This window comes from Panthera tigris, chromosome D3 (genome assembly GCF_018350195.1).
Source record: "Panthera tigris isolate Pti1 chromosome D3, P.tigris_Pti1_mat1.1, whole genome shotgun sequence".
Lineage (NCBI taxonomy): Eukaryota > Metazoa > Chordata > Mammalia > Carnivora > Felidae > Panthera > Panthera tigris.
The window spans coordinates 76,532,457-76,549,631 of record NC_056671.1 but is presented as its reverse complement, the minus strand read 5'-3'; the positions used below and the strand labels follow the sequence as shown (position 1 = coordinate 76,549,631).

Genomic DNA, 17,175 nt, shown 5'->3' with positions numbered 1-17,175 from the left:
ACATCCCTGCTACTGCAACATGGTCTCAGCTACAGTTCTCGAAGGCGCGGTGGCCCCTGGGAGTGATCTGTATTTACTCACCACAGATTCCATGTCATTCAGGGTTATCTGCTTTCCCAGCATCATTTTGTAAAATGGTCTAATGAAGAAACCTACAATGTGTGGAAAACCGTGGGTTAGCTCCAAAGCTTTGATACTGCTGTGCATCAGAGCGTGAAGTCCAAGATAAACTTGCCCTCAGGTTGAATGAGAGGCGGGGCCTGGCCTGGGGGGAGGCGGGGCTCAGGAAGGGGGGCAGTTACACCAGTAGAGATGGTACAGCAGGGAGGGGTCAAAAGGCTCCCGGGAGAGGAAAAGGGCTTCCTTAAGGCCAAGCAGGAGCCTGCAGAGCAAACAAGGCACAGGAACGGGAGGACCACAGAGCACCGGAAGGGGCGGGGCCGGGACTGAGACTAGCCAGGGGTGCGCCTGGGCTGGCGCAGGGCATCCTGGGGAGGGCAGGCCCCAGAAGGGAATGGCAAGCACAGCCGGCAGGGGGTGCTGGAGAGTCAGGCTGCTGCCTGGGTGGACCCAGCGGCCAGGAAAAAGCCAGCCGAAGATTTCATCTTCAACTGCTTTGGCAGTAATCGGGAGAAAACCGGGAAGGGGGCAAGCGGAAAAGAGGGAGACCACTCAGAGGCTGTGCAGTCTTCCAGGGGACGGGGGATGAAGGTCTAAGGTGATGACAGCAAGGCTCCCCCACCACTCGTGTGTCCCACAGGGACCCCAACTCGCCTTGCCCAAGGACAAGACGGCATCACCGACTAGCTCACGCGGGGCCCCCCTTCGCCCCCTCCACCCCGACCCGCTGGCCCATCTGATCTGCCACCGGCCTCTGCTGCAGGTTCCGACTCCTGCTGGAAACCCACACAAGGGTGTCGTGGGCTGACCTGCAGGGTGCACATGCTCTGCCCACAGGGGCACTGACGTTCTGAGCATCACCCCTCCACCCCCACCCCCACCCCGTGGGCGCTCTGGCTCTTAATTCCTGAAGTACTAGGTTGTCCCTTTAGCCGCAGTCTCCTCCACTCCCTGACTTGTTCCCGCTACTCCCTCCACTGAGCCTTGGCTCCAAAGTGATCCTAGCTTCTAAACACTTAAATCCTACGCCACCATCGAGGCTGTGTGACCACAGCCTGGTAAACACTCCCTGACCCTCCAAGCCAGGCCACCTTCTCCTTGGACTGCTCCCCGTTCTGTCTGCTAGTGCCTTGACTCTTCTGGTCCCCCCACCCCCAAAACACACACAGAGTAGAAGTTCACTGAGGTCAGGCTGGTATCTTCCACTTTCTATATTTCCCTGCAGCAACCAAGCATGTCTTCTCACTTGGCAGAAGGTAACTCAACTGACCTCTCAGAAGGGGGAAATAATCTATAGCATGACTCCAAGGTTGCAAATGAAAATATATTTATGCATACCACATATATGTTCATATATTTTACATATACATAAATAATGACTGCAGGTTCCTTCCAATCAGAAAAAAAACTCTCTTTTCCCAACCAAAAATAAAATCTGAAGCGAGAGGATCAAAATCATCTAGCAATTACCAGCAAAAATATATTAAAGGAAAAAGTTCTGAGGGGACATCAATTATTTACCGGAATGTCTAAGGTTCCATAAACATAATTAACACAATTCTTCGGTAGAGAATCTCCTTTTCTACCGCAATTACAACAACCTCAAATCTTACTCTCTGCCTTCTGTCCTCAACTGTTTCACACCCAAATTGCTCAGAAATATTTCTGACTCTCTTTCTTCACCGAAGATTTCTGTAATGCCCCCTTACGGGCACTTTTGAGGTGACCAAATGCGAAAGAAGCCTCTACTGTAAGCCTACAGACCCAGCCAGGGAGGGAGCCGGACTTCTAACTTTGACGGTACGTTGAGTTTCTTCCATGACTTACATGCTCTAAATAATAATGAGATTATTCTGTACCATCTGTTTCAGTAGTGATCCCAGGGTCAAGGTCTTCGCTGAGTTATGGCATTGCTTTGAAATTATTTACAATCTCTTCACATTCAAAAATAATAATTTGGGGACAAATGGAACAATAGCAGGATGCTGGATGGATTAGATCATTTTAATTAACTGTTCAATTAGCTTTTCCATCTGTCACCAAATCTACCTCTTGCTAAAAACAAAAAACAAAAAACCACAAAACAGTTGTTCTGGAAAAGAGAAAATGTCCAGATACAGAATGTTTTGGGCTTCACACTGTAAGTTTAAAAAATTTTTGTTTTAACTGTATAGATACTATGTCTTCAGTGCTCAAATTAGCCTGACACCAGGGAAAAGCATGTCTTTTATGGGCAGACCATAAAAACAATTTATTGAATTACAGAGAGTCAGTGAAACATTTGCTTAAGATCGTGATGTGAAAGATCCAAAGCCTAAATAAGGGGCCGCAAACAGCCCTATCCTGTTTTGGTTACTTCGTGACATTTCAGTAACTTACCATCTAAAAGTTTCCCGTGAAACACTGCCAGACCAGCAACTCTTCCGATAAAAGTGAAGTAAGACAAATGGTCTTCATTACAGAGGCCTGAGTTAGGATTGATCTGAAGCGTGTAGTTGTCCCTTTGGGGAGGGAGAGAGAGGAAAAGTGCCATCATACTTTTAAAAGAGGAAATCCAAGAATCTGAATTCTCCTCTGCCATCCGTCATCACACGTCCCCAAGACACTTGCAAACGTTCTCTACCCAACGGGAAAAGGCATAAGCTAGAACGTGTTTAGTTAACCCCTTTGTGACCGATTAAGGTCTACAAGAGGAGGGGCACATGCCCTAACTTACACCATTAGAAACTGTTGATATTCGGCCATTTTTGCTGTACAAAAACGTCAACTTCATACAGGTCAGCCAAATATCTTGGGAGGATGAGAAACACCATATAACAGAGGGGCTGCATGTGGATTGCCAATGACATGAGTTCGGTGGCTTGCCTCTGTGAGGGAGAGAATTAATCCCTTTGAGAGGCTTTGGTTTGGAGATTAAAAATTTTCCAATGGTACCGACTCTTGGTCTGACCGCCCCTGTGCCCTGAAAGGCCCCGAGGGCACTGGTAGCAGTATTTGGCTCTCTCAACAACGCAAACCTCAAAATGCTCACATGTATCTAATCAACCTTCTTTGGTCTCAAAATCTGGAGGATCAGTGGCTTTCAAACTGGGCCCCACAGATTTCCCTGGGGGTCTCTGTGGGAATGTGGGTGAGAGGTAAGGGTCTCGCCTCCCCCCACCCCGCCCTCCACTTCAATGGTTTCATCAATGTCACGCAGGGGCTTTCTCACGGGACTTGGAACAACAAGAAACAAAATGGGAAATTCCTGGCTACAGAACCCGAGGTCACCGAAGCTGCCTTCCGAAAGAGCTCCCAAGAGTAGAGCACCAGGTAGACGGTGTGGGAGAACTCAAGTCCCTCAGAGCACAGGCTGCCTTCCAGCAAAGTCAACAACTACTGTACTGGGGTCTCGCATCTCGCCTCAGCCTTTGGAGACTCCACAGCCTGGAAAAGGAATGGCTGGCCTTGTAAGTCATTAGTGTTTTTGATACCTGAAAAAGCAACTACATCTGCCTCAGTTTCTATGTTTGACAAGGATGAAATCCTAGTGCAAGGGAGAATCTGTTTCTTCCCTTATTGGGCCAGGACATGGTCCTTTGGATCCCGAAGAACGGGTCCTCAAAGTTCGCATCATTTGCCTCTGAGTACCGTAACTTCAGAAACCGTTCTTGTTCGTAACATGATGATGAGTTTCTGAAAACTGACGACAGATTCTCCTGAATCAACATAACGTTACACATGAAAATTGCCTCTTGCTCTTTACCGTAAGTACCCAGCACATTTTCAATTTCAATGACATGAATCCAAATGACAAGAGAAAACTCATTTTTAGGTGTTCACAGAGTACATTACTTTGCCACGTAGAGTCAGAACCTGTTCTAGACTTACAGGGGGCGGGGGCAGGGACTGAAATCAACGGGTGTTAATTCATCTGGAATGACTGAGCCACATATACTTCCATTAAGTTTCAATTCACTGCGAATAAAACTGTTTCAGTGGTGGTGGTGGTGGTGGGGGGGGACACATCCTGAGTGCACACGGCATACTTACGTCGCAGAGTACTCGAAAAGCCCATAGTAGGGGTTGAACATCTCTTTGGACAGTAGGAAGAACCACTCTCTGGCCACACCCCCATAGTCAAGACCCTTCTCCGATTCAAATTCGATCCACAGTCTAGCTTTCAGGACATCTGGTCTTTTCACAGACATGATTCTCCGATAGGACTCTTCAAAGATGTTATTTCTGTGAAGTTTCATCTCAAACCTATTCGGAATATCAGCCTACACGAAAGAAGAGAGCAAGCAGGTAATCATACAGTAAATATACACCTTACTTTCTAAAAGAAAAAAACAACAACAAAGAGTAGAAATGACAACAGCCTTCAAATAAACAAGCTGTGACAAAGAGTTCCAATGACGATCCTCCCCTTTGTGGATTTTCTTCACCCAGACAGCAAGCCAGCCGTCAGACTGGAGCCAGCAACACAGGAGGCACAAGAGACTACGCCGAGTAGAGGACAATCATCCCCTCCCCCCTTTATGAACAACTGTGGGGGCACTTCTCCACCCACCGGCAAATGAAATACGGTCAACTCTCGATATCGCTTCTGTCAAAAAAAGAGAGGTTAGTCCGGGTAATCAAAACCCGTAGAACAATCCCCACCTGGTCGAGGTGAGAGCATGCTCAACCCTGGTAGGGCTTCCAGCTGGTAGGTGTGATCCAGGATGCCTACAAGGCTAATTTCTGTTGCCATGAGAAGTGGGACCTTGATTATCATGCCACGTTCTGGGGAAGCATCCCAAAGGTCACAGTTCATAAATACGAAAATGAAAAAGCACTTGACTCAAGTTGTGAGTAACCGCTGCCTGGCAAAACGAGGGCCAGGGCTGGCCTTGCTACGACAGTGGATTTGCATCTGGCAAAACGAGGGCCAGGGCTGGCCTTGCTACGACAGTGGATTTGCATCTGGCAAAACGAGGGCCAGGGCTGGCCTTGCTACGACAGTGGATTTGCATCTGGCAAAACGAGGGCCAGGGCTGGCCTTGCTACGACAGTGGATTTGCATCTGGCAAAACGAGGGCCAGGGCTGGCCTTGCTACGACAGTGGATTTGCATCTGGCAAAACGAGGGCCAGGGCTGGCCTTGCTACGACAGTGGATTTGCAGCGGGGAAGGGGGGCGCGCAGGAGATACCACGGTGGAAGTGCCCGAGTGAGACAGGCTAACATCCACAAAGTTCCACTACTATCAGGGGAAATGTAGGTTCCTCACAAAGAAACACTATGTAATTTTATGTGTGCATATCTGAGTCATTTCAAAGGCTAGTATCCATGAGCTACTTGAGTCGGAACGCTGGGAGAACAGAACCCCCAAGTGGGAGCTCCCCGCGGTGGGGACTGTGTCTCCTGCCTCTTTGCATCCCCGGTGCCTTGGCCATAGCTGGGGGCCCAGGAACACTGCGGTGACAGGAGTTGTGGCCAATACCCCCTTCTTCCCGAGGGAAGCCAGGAAATGAAGGCCAGGGCAGGACCCATGAACACACAAATTGAGGAGACAACAGGGAAAACCTGTACCAGAGAGGTGAAGTCAGAGAGTAAAACAGAAGACAAAATGTTGAAGAACTGGGGAAGGTGTGTCAGTAGAAAATATAATTTTGTAATTTAAAACCACCTGTACAAACCTCGTCGGGTTTCCCAGTTTTGTAAAAATCTTACAGGGTTTCCCAAGAGAGAGTTTTAGTCTGAAAATTACACTTGGTCTTAACATGCCAAACATCACAATTTAGTATGGTAAATTCTATTTGTGTTATAATTAAAACTATAGTTTTGAATTTGAAGGGAAGGGTGAGAACATTTTTCTAAGTAGGGTCTAGGTTTTATCCCAATGACCACAGGCAAATACACAGGCTTCTCCAGGTTTTTTCGATTAGGTTCTGAATTATTTTATATCCATGACAATCATCTCTATCTTTTCACGTATTACATAAGAAATGACCATTCAGGTGATTTGATATGTAATACTAAGTTAGTCTTCACTTACCATTTCTCTTAAAAAGAAAATTCAGATTGAAGATCCAGGTGGATCAAAATGCAATGGAGAAAGGAAGGTGATATTTTTAGTAAACACATAAAGGTAACACACAAGTCGTTCTCACTGAAGTAACTTTGGTAACTTACAAATGACTAAAACAGCATTTTTGGAAGACATGTTGTTACTCACAGGTTTCTTTAATTTCTTCCTAAAGTAGTCATATTTCTGCTTAAATTCTCTGGAGTAAGGAACAGCCTGGAAGATAAATTTATAAATACAGATAATGTAAATAATACATTTGAAATTTTATGTATACTGAGCCAACATTCAGAGAATTTTATGAATCATAAACCTTAAAACTCTCGCTCTCAAGATTATCATTGAAGTTTATATAATGTCTACATAGCACATGGGAAAATTCTAGAAATGACTGAGGCTAATCAGCATTGAGTGGGGGGCTTTCACCCCTGAAAACAACTGTGTTGATATTCAAGAAATCATTTAGGGATATGCCCACATAAACCAAATACACTGTCCACGTGACTTTTGTCTAAATGGGAGTCAGGGTGTAATAATCTTTGTTTTCGTTTTTTTGCTGTACGTTTCGGTAACAGTTATTGACTATGATTCTTTAACACAAAACCCCAAATGACCGTATAGAGGTCATTTTGAAAAGACTAATCATGCTTTTTAAAACCATGGGGAGGAAATAAAAGGAGAAGAAAGGCCAGTGAACTTATACTGTTAACAAAGAATATAAAATCACGTAGACAGCATTATGGAAAACTCCTTGATTTGGGAGTCAGAAGGTTTGCCTCTTACTAGCTCGTAGTCTTGGGCAGGGATTTCTTTAAATCTGAACGGCTCATCTCTGAAGCCGAGTGATGGTACCAAAGGCATTGCGCTCGATAACTGACTTAGCTATTGTTACTCAAAAGTTCTGGAAATCTCTTCTGGCGAAGTAATAACCTTTTAATGTAGTCATTTAGATACTCTTTACATGCTATGTTGTAAAGTAGCTTACGATATGTGAGAGCCAGAGCTCTGACTTCTGGCTACTGAAAAGGCTTATAATTTTTTCATGAAGGAGAAAAGACTGGCTTTTGCAGACACGTGGGCATGACTATGACAGCCTCGTATCCAGAAAACCTTGCTGCTTTTTTAGCAAATAGTATGAACTTGGGCAAGAATAGTTCTGCTGGTATCATTTTGGGCTAAGTTAATAAAATACACTGATCCATAGTAGGGTATCTCCAGACTCCAAGCCTTATACCTTACACTTTCGCAAAGAGAAGTGAGGAACAAAAGCTTCCCTCCTTCGTACTATTTTAAGACACAATCACACAAACAATAAGCCAAAACAAAAATAACCACTCTTATAGAAAACAATAATCATGTCCGTGTTCTGCTTTGTAATCCAACAGCGATAAAGACAATGCATTTATATATCCCAAGAACATTCTAAAGACAATTTATGGGACCTGTGGCCTTACTTTTAAGCTATTCTTCGTTTGATTTTCCACTGAACGCTAGGTTTGACCACATATCCTATTTATTTTGGGCTGTGTTTAATCTGATGGAATCATGTGTGAATTCTGATTCTAGAAAAGGTAAAAATTTTGTCAATATCTGGACAGCCACCAATATGAGGAAAGGATAACAATGTTCTGAGATAAGCCAGTGAAGACGTTATCACATTTTTTGCTCCACCAACACTCTATCCCATCACAGACTAAGATTTTCTATAAAGCTTATTCATTCTTTGGTGGTTCCTTTGCTGACTCATTCAACAGGTATCTCTTGAGCGCCTGCTCTATGCCAGGCATTCTTAGGTGCTAAGGAAATAATGGCACATCAACCAAAGATTTCTTCCCCTGTTCCCTCCTGGAGCTTTCAAGCTACTGTGAGTAACAGGCAGTAAGAAAGAAATGAGTGCATAGTGGTAAATGCTATGAGACTGAGCATCACTGAGAGAGAGTTCCTGGTAGGCTATTTTGTAGGGGTGGTCGGGGAAGGAAGCTCTGAGGAAGGGCTATCTGGGCAGAACCCAGAGTGGCAGGAGGGAATAAACCATGACTGTGAGCAGTGAGTGGACTGCGCAGAAAAGTGTCTGGCTGATGTTCTTAGCTGTGGTTAACTGTGACAGAGGGACATTAAGCTGAGAAGTTACGTCCTTTCATTATGTCATGCTGGCTTTGGCAGACCTGACTTGTGAGGCAGACTCTAGCTCCAGCTAGCCCTGTGATGTAACTTCCCGACTACGGAATTTCTTCCCAGTTAAGCAGAAGAAACAGACTAGATGAAGTCGAAGGCTCTTCCATTTCCAAAAATCCGTGATTCCCGGCAACTGTTTTTGGGTTTTGCTTCCCTCCTGGAAATGTTACAGAAAGGCTTAAAATGTGAGTTCAGGAGTCTTAAGTGACAGGGGGGAACGTGTTTTAAGACGTCGCCCCCAGCCTGTGCTCTCTGCTCTCTTATCTGACTTGTAACCTGGGGGGCGCTGACTATATGTGGGTGGAAATAAGATGCTGAGATATTTCTGCTCCTATTGTGTCAAGTCGGTGCTAAATTTTTTCCTGTCCTTCTAGTCCAGCTGATGCTGCAGCTCCTTAAAGAAGATAACTCGTGTCTGACATGGAGACTGGTGAGGCCGGTTACACTTGGGAGCTCTGGTCCCACTTCTGATATTTTCTGGAACGAATGGCAACACAGTTAGCCTTGTGAGCTTCTGACAGATGGGGAATAGCAACATCTTCCCTACTTTCCTGAGGGGCTTGCTATGAGTTTCAAGGCAGCTGATTATGAAGTTCTCGGGGAAGTACAAAGCGTTACACAAACATGAGATGGTATTCATAAGAGCAGCGAGCATGGACAGCACTTGGTCAACGCTTTCGCTGGTGACGCTTGTAACACAGAGAGCATACTGACTTAGAGTAATGCTATGCTGAGCTGCCACAGACAGGGACCCCACCCCGCCCCCCACGCCCCTAATCTGGGTATTTTTAAAACTTGGGAAAAAGAGAAACTCTAGGTTCCAGATAAGCAGGAAGACTTAAAATTAAAGAAGCGGGCATTGGACGTGACTTGGTGCTTGGGCTGGGGCTTTAATCCTTACGCTGGGACACAGAAGTTGGCCTACAGTCTGTATGACCTAGGGAGTAAGAACAGAGTTCCCTGTTTAAAAATCTACATCTGACATGGGGACAAGAAAGCGCTACCCACCAGCCCAGGAAAGTTGTAAGGAAGCTTACCTTCTGTCCAGGACCACAAACGAGAGAAAAACAAAAAGAAACAGACCTGTAATGAATTCATACTCTATGCCTACACCAAAGCGGGTATGAAGTCCACAGTTACATTAACTGGGCCTGCATGATCCCAAGCTAAGAAGTTAACAGTAAATACAGGTCAGGACTTATAAATGCCTCATGGGGGGGGGGGGGAAGATGAGCGCACACACACAAATCATACACTGAATTGGTTATGAACTGCACTGAACTACTACTGAGGAAAGTCTACAGACATAACATGTGGGGGGATTTAGTGCCCCTATGGCCAGAGATAACAGAATCATCTGAAAGAGGATATGGAATATGCATCTGAAGAATGATCAGACGGCTGAGTATGAATAAAAAAATAAAAAAAATTAAAAGAACATGATAGAATAACAATAACTGAAAAGACCGAGCAAATTTAAAAACACCCAATAGAACAATGAGTAATTAAACACGATTACTGAAACCACAGACACAATGACCTGGGAAAGGGCTGATTATGAAAAGCTTAAAAAAGAATGAACCGGAAGAGCCAAGCCCACAGTACAGCCACAAGAGAGAGACAAAACACAAAGAGCGAAGAGGCGAAGACAGAACATAAAAGGGAATCACATACCCAGGAGGAGTTACTGGTACAGATAACCAGGAAGAACGGCAAAGATGGGGCATGTGAAGAAACAACTGCTGAGAATTTTCCAGGATGGAGGAAAGACACGGGCCCCATGTTAAAGGATTACAGGGAGCCCAAAGCAGAATAAAGAAATCCACACTGAGGTTCAGGACAGTAAAATTATACAACACCAAAAGTCACAGAGGAAATTCAAAATTGCCAGAGAAAAGGAGGATTTACCCACCCCAAACCAAGAATCAGATTGATAACAAGTTTCTCAACAGTTACGGGGGCCAGAGGGACAAGAAAGAATATCTCCAAAGTATTAGGAAAGGAATTGTTAACCAAAGGCTTCTACTATGGCTGACCTACCATTTAACAGAGAGGGCAGATAAGCCCTCTCCCTCAGACTGAGAGTTTCCCCGCTCTCGAGACAGTGCTGCCCGAGCAGAGGCTCTCAAACTTGAGCGGGCATCACAATCCCTGGAAAGGTTTGTCCAAACGTAGATTTTGCTGGGCGCCCCCCCCCCCCCCACCTCCCCCGCCAAAGTTGCTGATTTTCAGTAGCCTGAGTTGGGACTCCTAAATTTGCATTTCTAACAAGTTTCCACATAATTCTGATGCTGCTGATCTGTAGACAAGACTCTGAGAACCAGGAACTATACTTCATTCAGAAGAAAACCTGGAAACAGCAGGTGCAAGAACCAATGGTGGGCAAAGAAATTCGCTTACATGTAAGTGAAAGAAACAAGCACTAGCTGTTGAAAAAAAGGTAAAATGTTAATGACTGTTTTCTAAAGTTTTCAAATGTCACTGAACAATGCAAAGTGAGTGGGAAGAGCGGCGTGAGAGTTCCCTAAATCTCATCCTACTCGGGAAGAGAGAGTGATTAATTTTGACATTAAGGGTGTTGGTTACAAATTTTAACGTAAGCACTAAGGAACAGAAAATACAACTTCCAAGCAAGTATAGAAAGTGAAAGAAAATAAAGGGTACTTTATCAATGTAACAGAAGGTTAAAAAAAAAAAAGAGAGAGAGAGAAAAAAAACATAGCTAAAGGGGGGAAAAAGACATACCAGGCAAATACTAACGAAGAGAAAGTGAATGTCCTTGACGGACAAAGCCATGCTCACTGTGGGAGATTGTGACAGTCCTGTCTTGGTTAGACAGAACAGCCAGGATAAAAAGCAGTGACGGAAACGGATAATACGCTCGATCTAATGGACATATAAAGAACTTTGTACCCAACAAAGACAGAATACACATTCTTTTCAAACACAGAAAGAACATTAATTAAAAAAAGGCAAGCTGACAAGGAAGTTTCAAATATCTGGTAATCAATATTTCATAGACAGTATTCTCTGGCCACAATGCAATAAAATTAGAAAATTAGTAAGAAATGGATAGGCAAAAACCCTTCCATACTCCTGGAAACTAACAGCACATTCTAAATAGCTTGTGAAGTCAAGGAGAGAAAGAAATCATGGAAATTACCAAATATTCAGAACTGATGACAACTAAAGCCAGGCGTCTACACTAAGTCGATAATTACCTAAATACACATGCTCTTACTGAAAGAAGTATCTCTACTACTAATGAAAGCATAAACAACGCTCTTTTGTTAATTAAAAAAAAAAAAAGATCTCTCTTTGGGTCAAATTTACTTGGACTTATGATGCTACGCAATTTTCAGTAGAAATCGGTAAGAACTGACAGCGTTTGAGTGAAGGCAGATGATCAGTAAAACGACAGAAATATCTCAAAAGGTTTCAGAATTATGTCGAAAGTCCTCTGTTGCTCGAAAACAGCATTGATTCTTGAATACCTTGTTTCTCATGACGTAGAAGAGAAAATAGGACTCTAACACACCTTCTTGTGAATGTGAAAATATCAAAAGGAAGCCATGGTAAGGCAGGTGTTGAAGGTACATAAAAAGCAGCTGTTTTAACTCAGGTATGATTGGGCACTTTGCGTCACACGGCAGCAAAGCAGCTGAACAAAGCCAATAAAGAAATCAACAAATTAAGGGGATGTCAGGTATTAAGGTGGGTTTGCATGATATTACCTTCTAGCATTTCAAACGGACTTACCTTTGTAATTTCAAAACATAACGTGAACTGAATCAGATTAAAGCCACAAAAGCAGTATCTTAAACACGCCTGCTGGCCTTTTAGCTCAGCACTCAATAGACTTCAGTTCCTTTTGCTCCTCCAGTTCTAACAGATTCCCAAGCTTGCAATGCTTTGCTGACCCCACACACTTCCTGTAATTCCAAATTAGCTCCCCGCACTCCTATCCACATGGACCAAAGACGCTGGTACGTTCCCTGCAGACCTTGACCCATTCGACAGTCTGCTCACGGGTGTTCAGTAGCAAGTGACTGTTACTGCTCAGGGACAGGGGGGTTCTCGCTCTTCCTTATGAACACAGCGTGCGGCAGTATTTTAAAAGGGGGCTCTACCTAGCTTCCTCTCGCACCCGGCGTGTATGCGGACACTGTGAGAAAGTCAGTGGGTCAGCAGAGACAAAGGTTCTTAACCCTGCCAGCTCCAGAGGTTGGCTACAACCTCACCCAAACTTTTACAGACGTTCCGCGCTGGAAGAGATTCAGAATACAGCTTCAATCTGTTAGTGTACATTTACCCCGCCTCCCCCTCCCCTTGGCCCCAAGAAAGGACAAAACTCTACAGATACAGGGCTCGGCTTCAGATAGAAGAGAGGACGTTTTGATTGTTATACTTTTAATCCACCTTTTTACAAAGGGGAAAACAATGTTTAGTTTTGGTTACCATTAGCAAAGCACTTTCTCTTCCTTTATAGTGAAAGCTCTTCGAAGAGGCAAATGCAGACGTACCCCCCGCCCGGGAACTGCAGTGAGGAAGAGAGGGGGGCGATGCTAACCTAGTCAACCATACCAAGCCCAGAGCACCAGGTAAGCAGTAATATACAAGGAATATGTGCTTAGGGGCGCCTGGGTGGCTCAGTTGGTTAAGCGTCTGACTTAGGGCTCATGGTTTGTGAGTTCGAGCCCCGTTCTGAGCTGTGCTGACAGCTCAGAGCCTGGAGCCTGCTTCGAATTCTGTGTCTCCCTCTCTCTCTGCCCCTCCCCCGCTCGCGCTCTCTCTCTCTCTCTCTCTCTCTCTCTCTCTCTCTCTCTCTCACACACACTCTCTCTCTCTCAAAAATAAACAAACATTAAAAAAAAAAAAAAAAAAAAAGAAAGAAAGAAGTATGTGCTTAGATGCAACCCAAGTTTTACACTGAAGAGTTAAGAGGTTGAGGATACTGACCGGACCAGTAATAGCTGGATTCTGCAGTCTTGGGTCTTCCCACTGAGTAATTTTGCTATCTGAAAATGTTAAAAAAATAAATAAATCAAAAATCAAAAATCAGCGTATTAGTTCAAATCTAGTCTACATCAAAAATGTTTTAAAAAGAATTATTTCTGGATTTTGCAAGAGCTGTCCAATCTCTCATACTGGTCCCCCAAATAAATCCCTTAGTGTTTCAGGGTTAGAAGAGAACCATGGTATGTAGCACTCCACCCCTCATACTGTTTAGTTAAAAACACGCCATCAAAAAGGCAAAACTAAAGCAAAACCATTTATTCACACGGTTTTGGGCAGGAAATCTGCCAAAATTTCAATTATAAACCCCTGTTCTCTCAAGGATTTATAACTTGATCTTGATGTTCCTTTGACTGAAAAAGGGCATAAGAGGTCTTAGTCCCTGAAAAGTGAAAACACACACAGGATTTGTCTCATTTCAAATACTTTTTTCTTGGCTTGTCGTGTTGAAAAAACCCATTTTCAATGAAGAACCCGACAATGAACCCATGAATAATCCATGACATGCGTCACCCATATGCACGCAAAAATCAAGGCAACTACGGCGGGCCAAAAAATGAGATCAGCTACAGCAGAGGAAGATTGCAGAGGAAGGTCTCCCTTTTGGCCAAGTTGGCAAGAAGAGATTTCCTTCTTCTAAGTGAGTCAATGTCAGCAAGACTGTTCAGTGCTGCCTATACAACCACGTCAGGGGGGTAGGTGATAATGTGCAGTAGCTGCTCTGAATCACTTGGGTTTTGTGACTGTGCATGATTCAAGATTTTAGGGATTACTGTGGCGGGGGGGGGGGGGGCGGGGAGGGACTTGCGTGAAAGATACAGGGAGGGCAGACTAGGAGAAAATGGGTTCTCCCTGGAGTTTTAGGGAATCTAAGTTGGCCAAAAAAAAAAAAAAAAAAAAAAGGAAATTATTTAAGAATACGGATCCTGTTTATTTCCTGTATACTCTGTAAGAGGACTGAGAAGAATAGCTAATAAACTCAGTTTTAATGACCATACCAGGAAATTTTCCAAGTCTGACATAATTATTTTAATAAAAGGAGAGGTAAAGTTTTAAAATGAAACTACCACCAAAAGGCATTCTGGGTCCCTCACCTCCTGAACGGAAGACTCTGGAAAGTCAAAGTTGCCATTGTGATGGAGAATGGGAGAAAAGAAAACCAAATAAACAGAACACAGCTGAGTAACGGCTCCCTGGGCTACAATCCCATCACCTGGATACTGTCGAAGCGGAAGTGAATCAATGAGCACCTACGCGTGGTCCATCCAGACTGGAACGTCAAGCCACTGCCTCTCCCAGTGACCTCAAATCCAACTCTACTAAAACTGAACCCATCATCTGCCAGCACCCAAAACCCTTCCTGTGACTCTGTATTCCCGAATGCCAGTATCAGTGCGCTCACTGTTCAAACCCAGCGCTGGCCCCACGCCCATCCCCCCTTGCCATTCTCCTCTGGTGCTCCCGAAACCGTCCCGTCTCACTGAAAAAGCTGCTTTCTGGAGGGCGCATCTCTTCCGTGGACTATTCTCTATGCTTCCCTGGCCTCGGTCTCACTCGTCCCTGTTCAAGACCTCCTTTGTGGTTCTGCCAGATGGATCTTTCTAAAGAAAGGATTTGACCATTGTCACGCCCCCTTCCAGAAAATGCCTCAGGACCTCCCTCCTGCCTGCAGAAGGGACCCAAGCTCCCGTCCCTGGCGGGCACCCTTTGACCTATGTGCCACGCCAGCCTCCTCTGCACGCTGGCCATTTGCACCCTAAGCACAGTTCTCTGACCGTGGCAGAGTCTGCAATACCTTCATACGCTTGCATGTTCTCTCCTTCCTGGGGTCGCTCTCCACCTGGCTTTCCTGGATACATCTAACTCCTCATGTGGGATCCATCTGAAAAATAATCTGTCCCTGAGGCCCTCCTGCAGACATCCCAGAGCCCTAGTGCTCAGCCATGTACTGAGCAGGTATGGTCTTTGCTTCTGCATCTGCAAAACTGGTTCATTCCTCTATGCATCACTTTTGAAAATACCTCCTGGGACTAGAGGTATTTTCTAGAATAGAAGTCCCTCAAGGACAGGGGCTGGTGTTACTGATGTCTGCAGCCCCCTCTGCACCATGGAACACACTTCCTAGAATGTGACAGGAGCCTCGTATGTTATTTTTCAAATGAGTGAACGAAGCTGATGGCGAAAACAGATTCCCTCTTAAAACAGTCTAAGCCTTCAGAACCACGTAAGTTTCTGTGTGGTTATAATAAAGAACGATTTTGCAGCTAAGCATTGTCAATATGTGAATGTGCGGTGGCCGTTTGCTCATTTTTTTCTAAAACTTTTGAATCTAAACTCGCTTTTGGTCCTCCAACATTGTATTCCAAATAAAGGGACAAGAATGAAGGAGAAGAAGGAAAACCACAGTTAATTTATAGCTATGATTAACTGGTTTGGTAAGACTGGTGGCAGGAAAGATGAAGGCAGGATTTTACAGCCTCATTGGAGTTTTATTTTCTCTTCTAGCTTTGTATCCAAGACACCTGTGGCCATGGACTTAGCCGCTGGACACACCTGGTCTTTAAGAAGAACCACAGAATCCTTGAGAGAGGTAGAGATTCAGGTCAAGATCTGCCTTAACTTTACTCCAGGCTGGAGACAGGGGCTACAGAGGTCCAGACTTGGTCTCTTCTGAAACTACCTCTTTAAATTTTTTTTTTTCAACGTTTTTTATTTATTTTGGGACAGAGAGAGACAGAGCATGAATGGGGGAGGGGCAGAGAGAAAGGGAGACACAGAATCGGAAACAGGCTCCAGGCTCCAGGCTCCGAGCCATCAGCCCAGAGCCTGACGCGGGGCTCGAACTCACGGACCGCGAGATCGTGACCTGGCTGAAGTCGGACGCTTAACCGACTGCGCCACCCAGGCGCCCCCTGAAACTACCTCTTTAAGATGGCTGAGTATTTTTAATCTTAGAAATGTGTGACTTCTTAAAAGAGTTTTATGAAGCAGAAAATAAATAGCCTCGTTACTCAAAAGACAAGTCTACTGCGGTTCTTTGTCATTCATGCACAGTCACACGTCCTGATCACGATGGAAGGTAAGAGGACTGTGAATCTCTCACAGGCTGTGTGCACGTGTAAAATGCTACACGTATGGATGACCTGGTTCCTGTCCTGCACGCAGGACAGCAAAATGAGGTGAACTTTGTTAGAAATCAGATAGGAGACGGGGCGCCTGGGTGGCTCAGTCGGTTAAGCGGCCGACTTCGGCTCAGGGCATGATCTCGCGGTCCGTGAGTTCGAGCCCCACGTTGGGCTCTGTGCTAAGAGCTCAGTCGGGCTCTGCGCTGTGCTCTAGATTCAAGCTGTGCTGACAGCTCAGGCTGGAGCCTGTTTCAGATTCTGTGTCTCCCTCTCTCTCTGCCCCTCCCCTGTTCATGCTCTGTCTCTCTCTGTCTCAAAAATAAATAAATGTTAAAAAAAAAAAAAAAATTAAAAAAAAAAAAAGAAATCAGATAGGAGAAAACTGCTTAGAAGGAGAGGCTCATTTGGAAGGTGATACATTCCTAAACAGCACCTACAAGGTGATTAAATGCATTTTGGAGTACCCCTGCTGGCCTGAGAAAGCTGCTTAAAAAGACAGGTGTTCCTGCACTTTTCACAGACTGCATTTTGGTGAAAAAGCAGACAGATTTATTTTAATGGATATGTACCCTACTTTATAGCCTGTGACTGAGCAAACCTTGACAAACCAGGGAGAAATGGCAGCAATGTTGCATCTACAGCAAATGAGGTGATCGTAAACATAGCTTCTGCTCGCCTAATTTCCACTC

The 17,175-nt window shown here is 44.8% G+C and overlaps 1 protein-coding gene across 4 annotated transcripts in view; it reads right to left on the bottom strand.

Annotated features, from left to right (window-relative positions):
• NEDD4L (NEDD4 like E3 ubiquitin protein ligase) overlaps positions 1-17,175 on the bottom strand; it is a 341,173-nt gene that overhangs the window by 26,653 nt on the left and 297,345 nt on the right. For all 4 annotated transcript variants that reach the window (XM_042962037.1, XM_007080469.3, XM_015536836.2 and 1 more), the window contains 5 exons: positions 13,305-13,363; positions 6,321-6,386; positions 4,153-4,382; positions 2,500-2,621; positions 82-152 (listed from right to left, as the gene is read on the bottom strand). In XM_042962037.1, the coding sequence (XP_042817971.1) occupies positions 82-152; positions 2,500-2,621; positions 4,153-4,382; positions 6,321-6,386; positions 13,305-13,363 (548 nt within the window). The remainder of the gene's footprint in view (positions 1-81; positions 153-2,499; positions 2,622-4,152; positions 4,383-6,320; positions 6,387-13,304; positions 13,364-17,175) is intronic.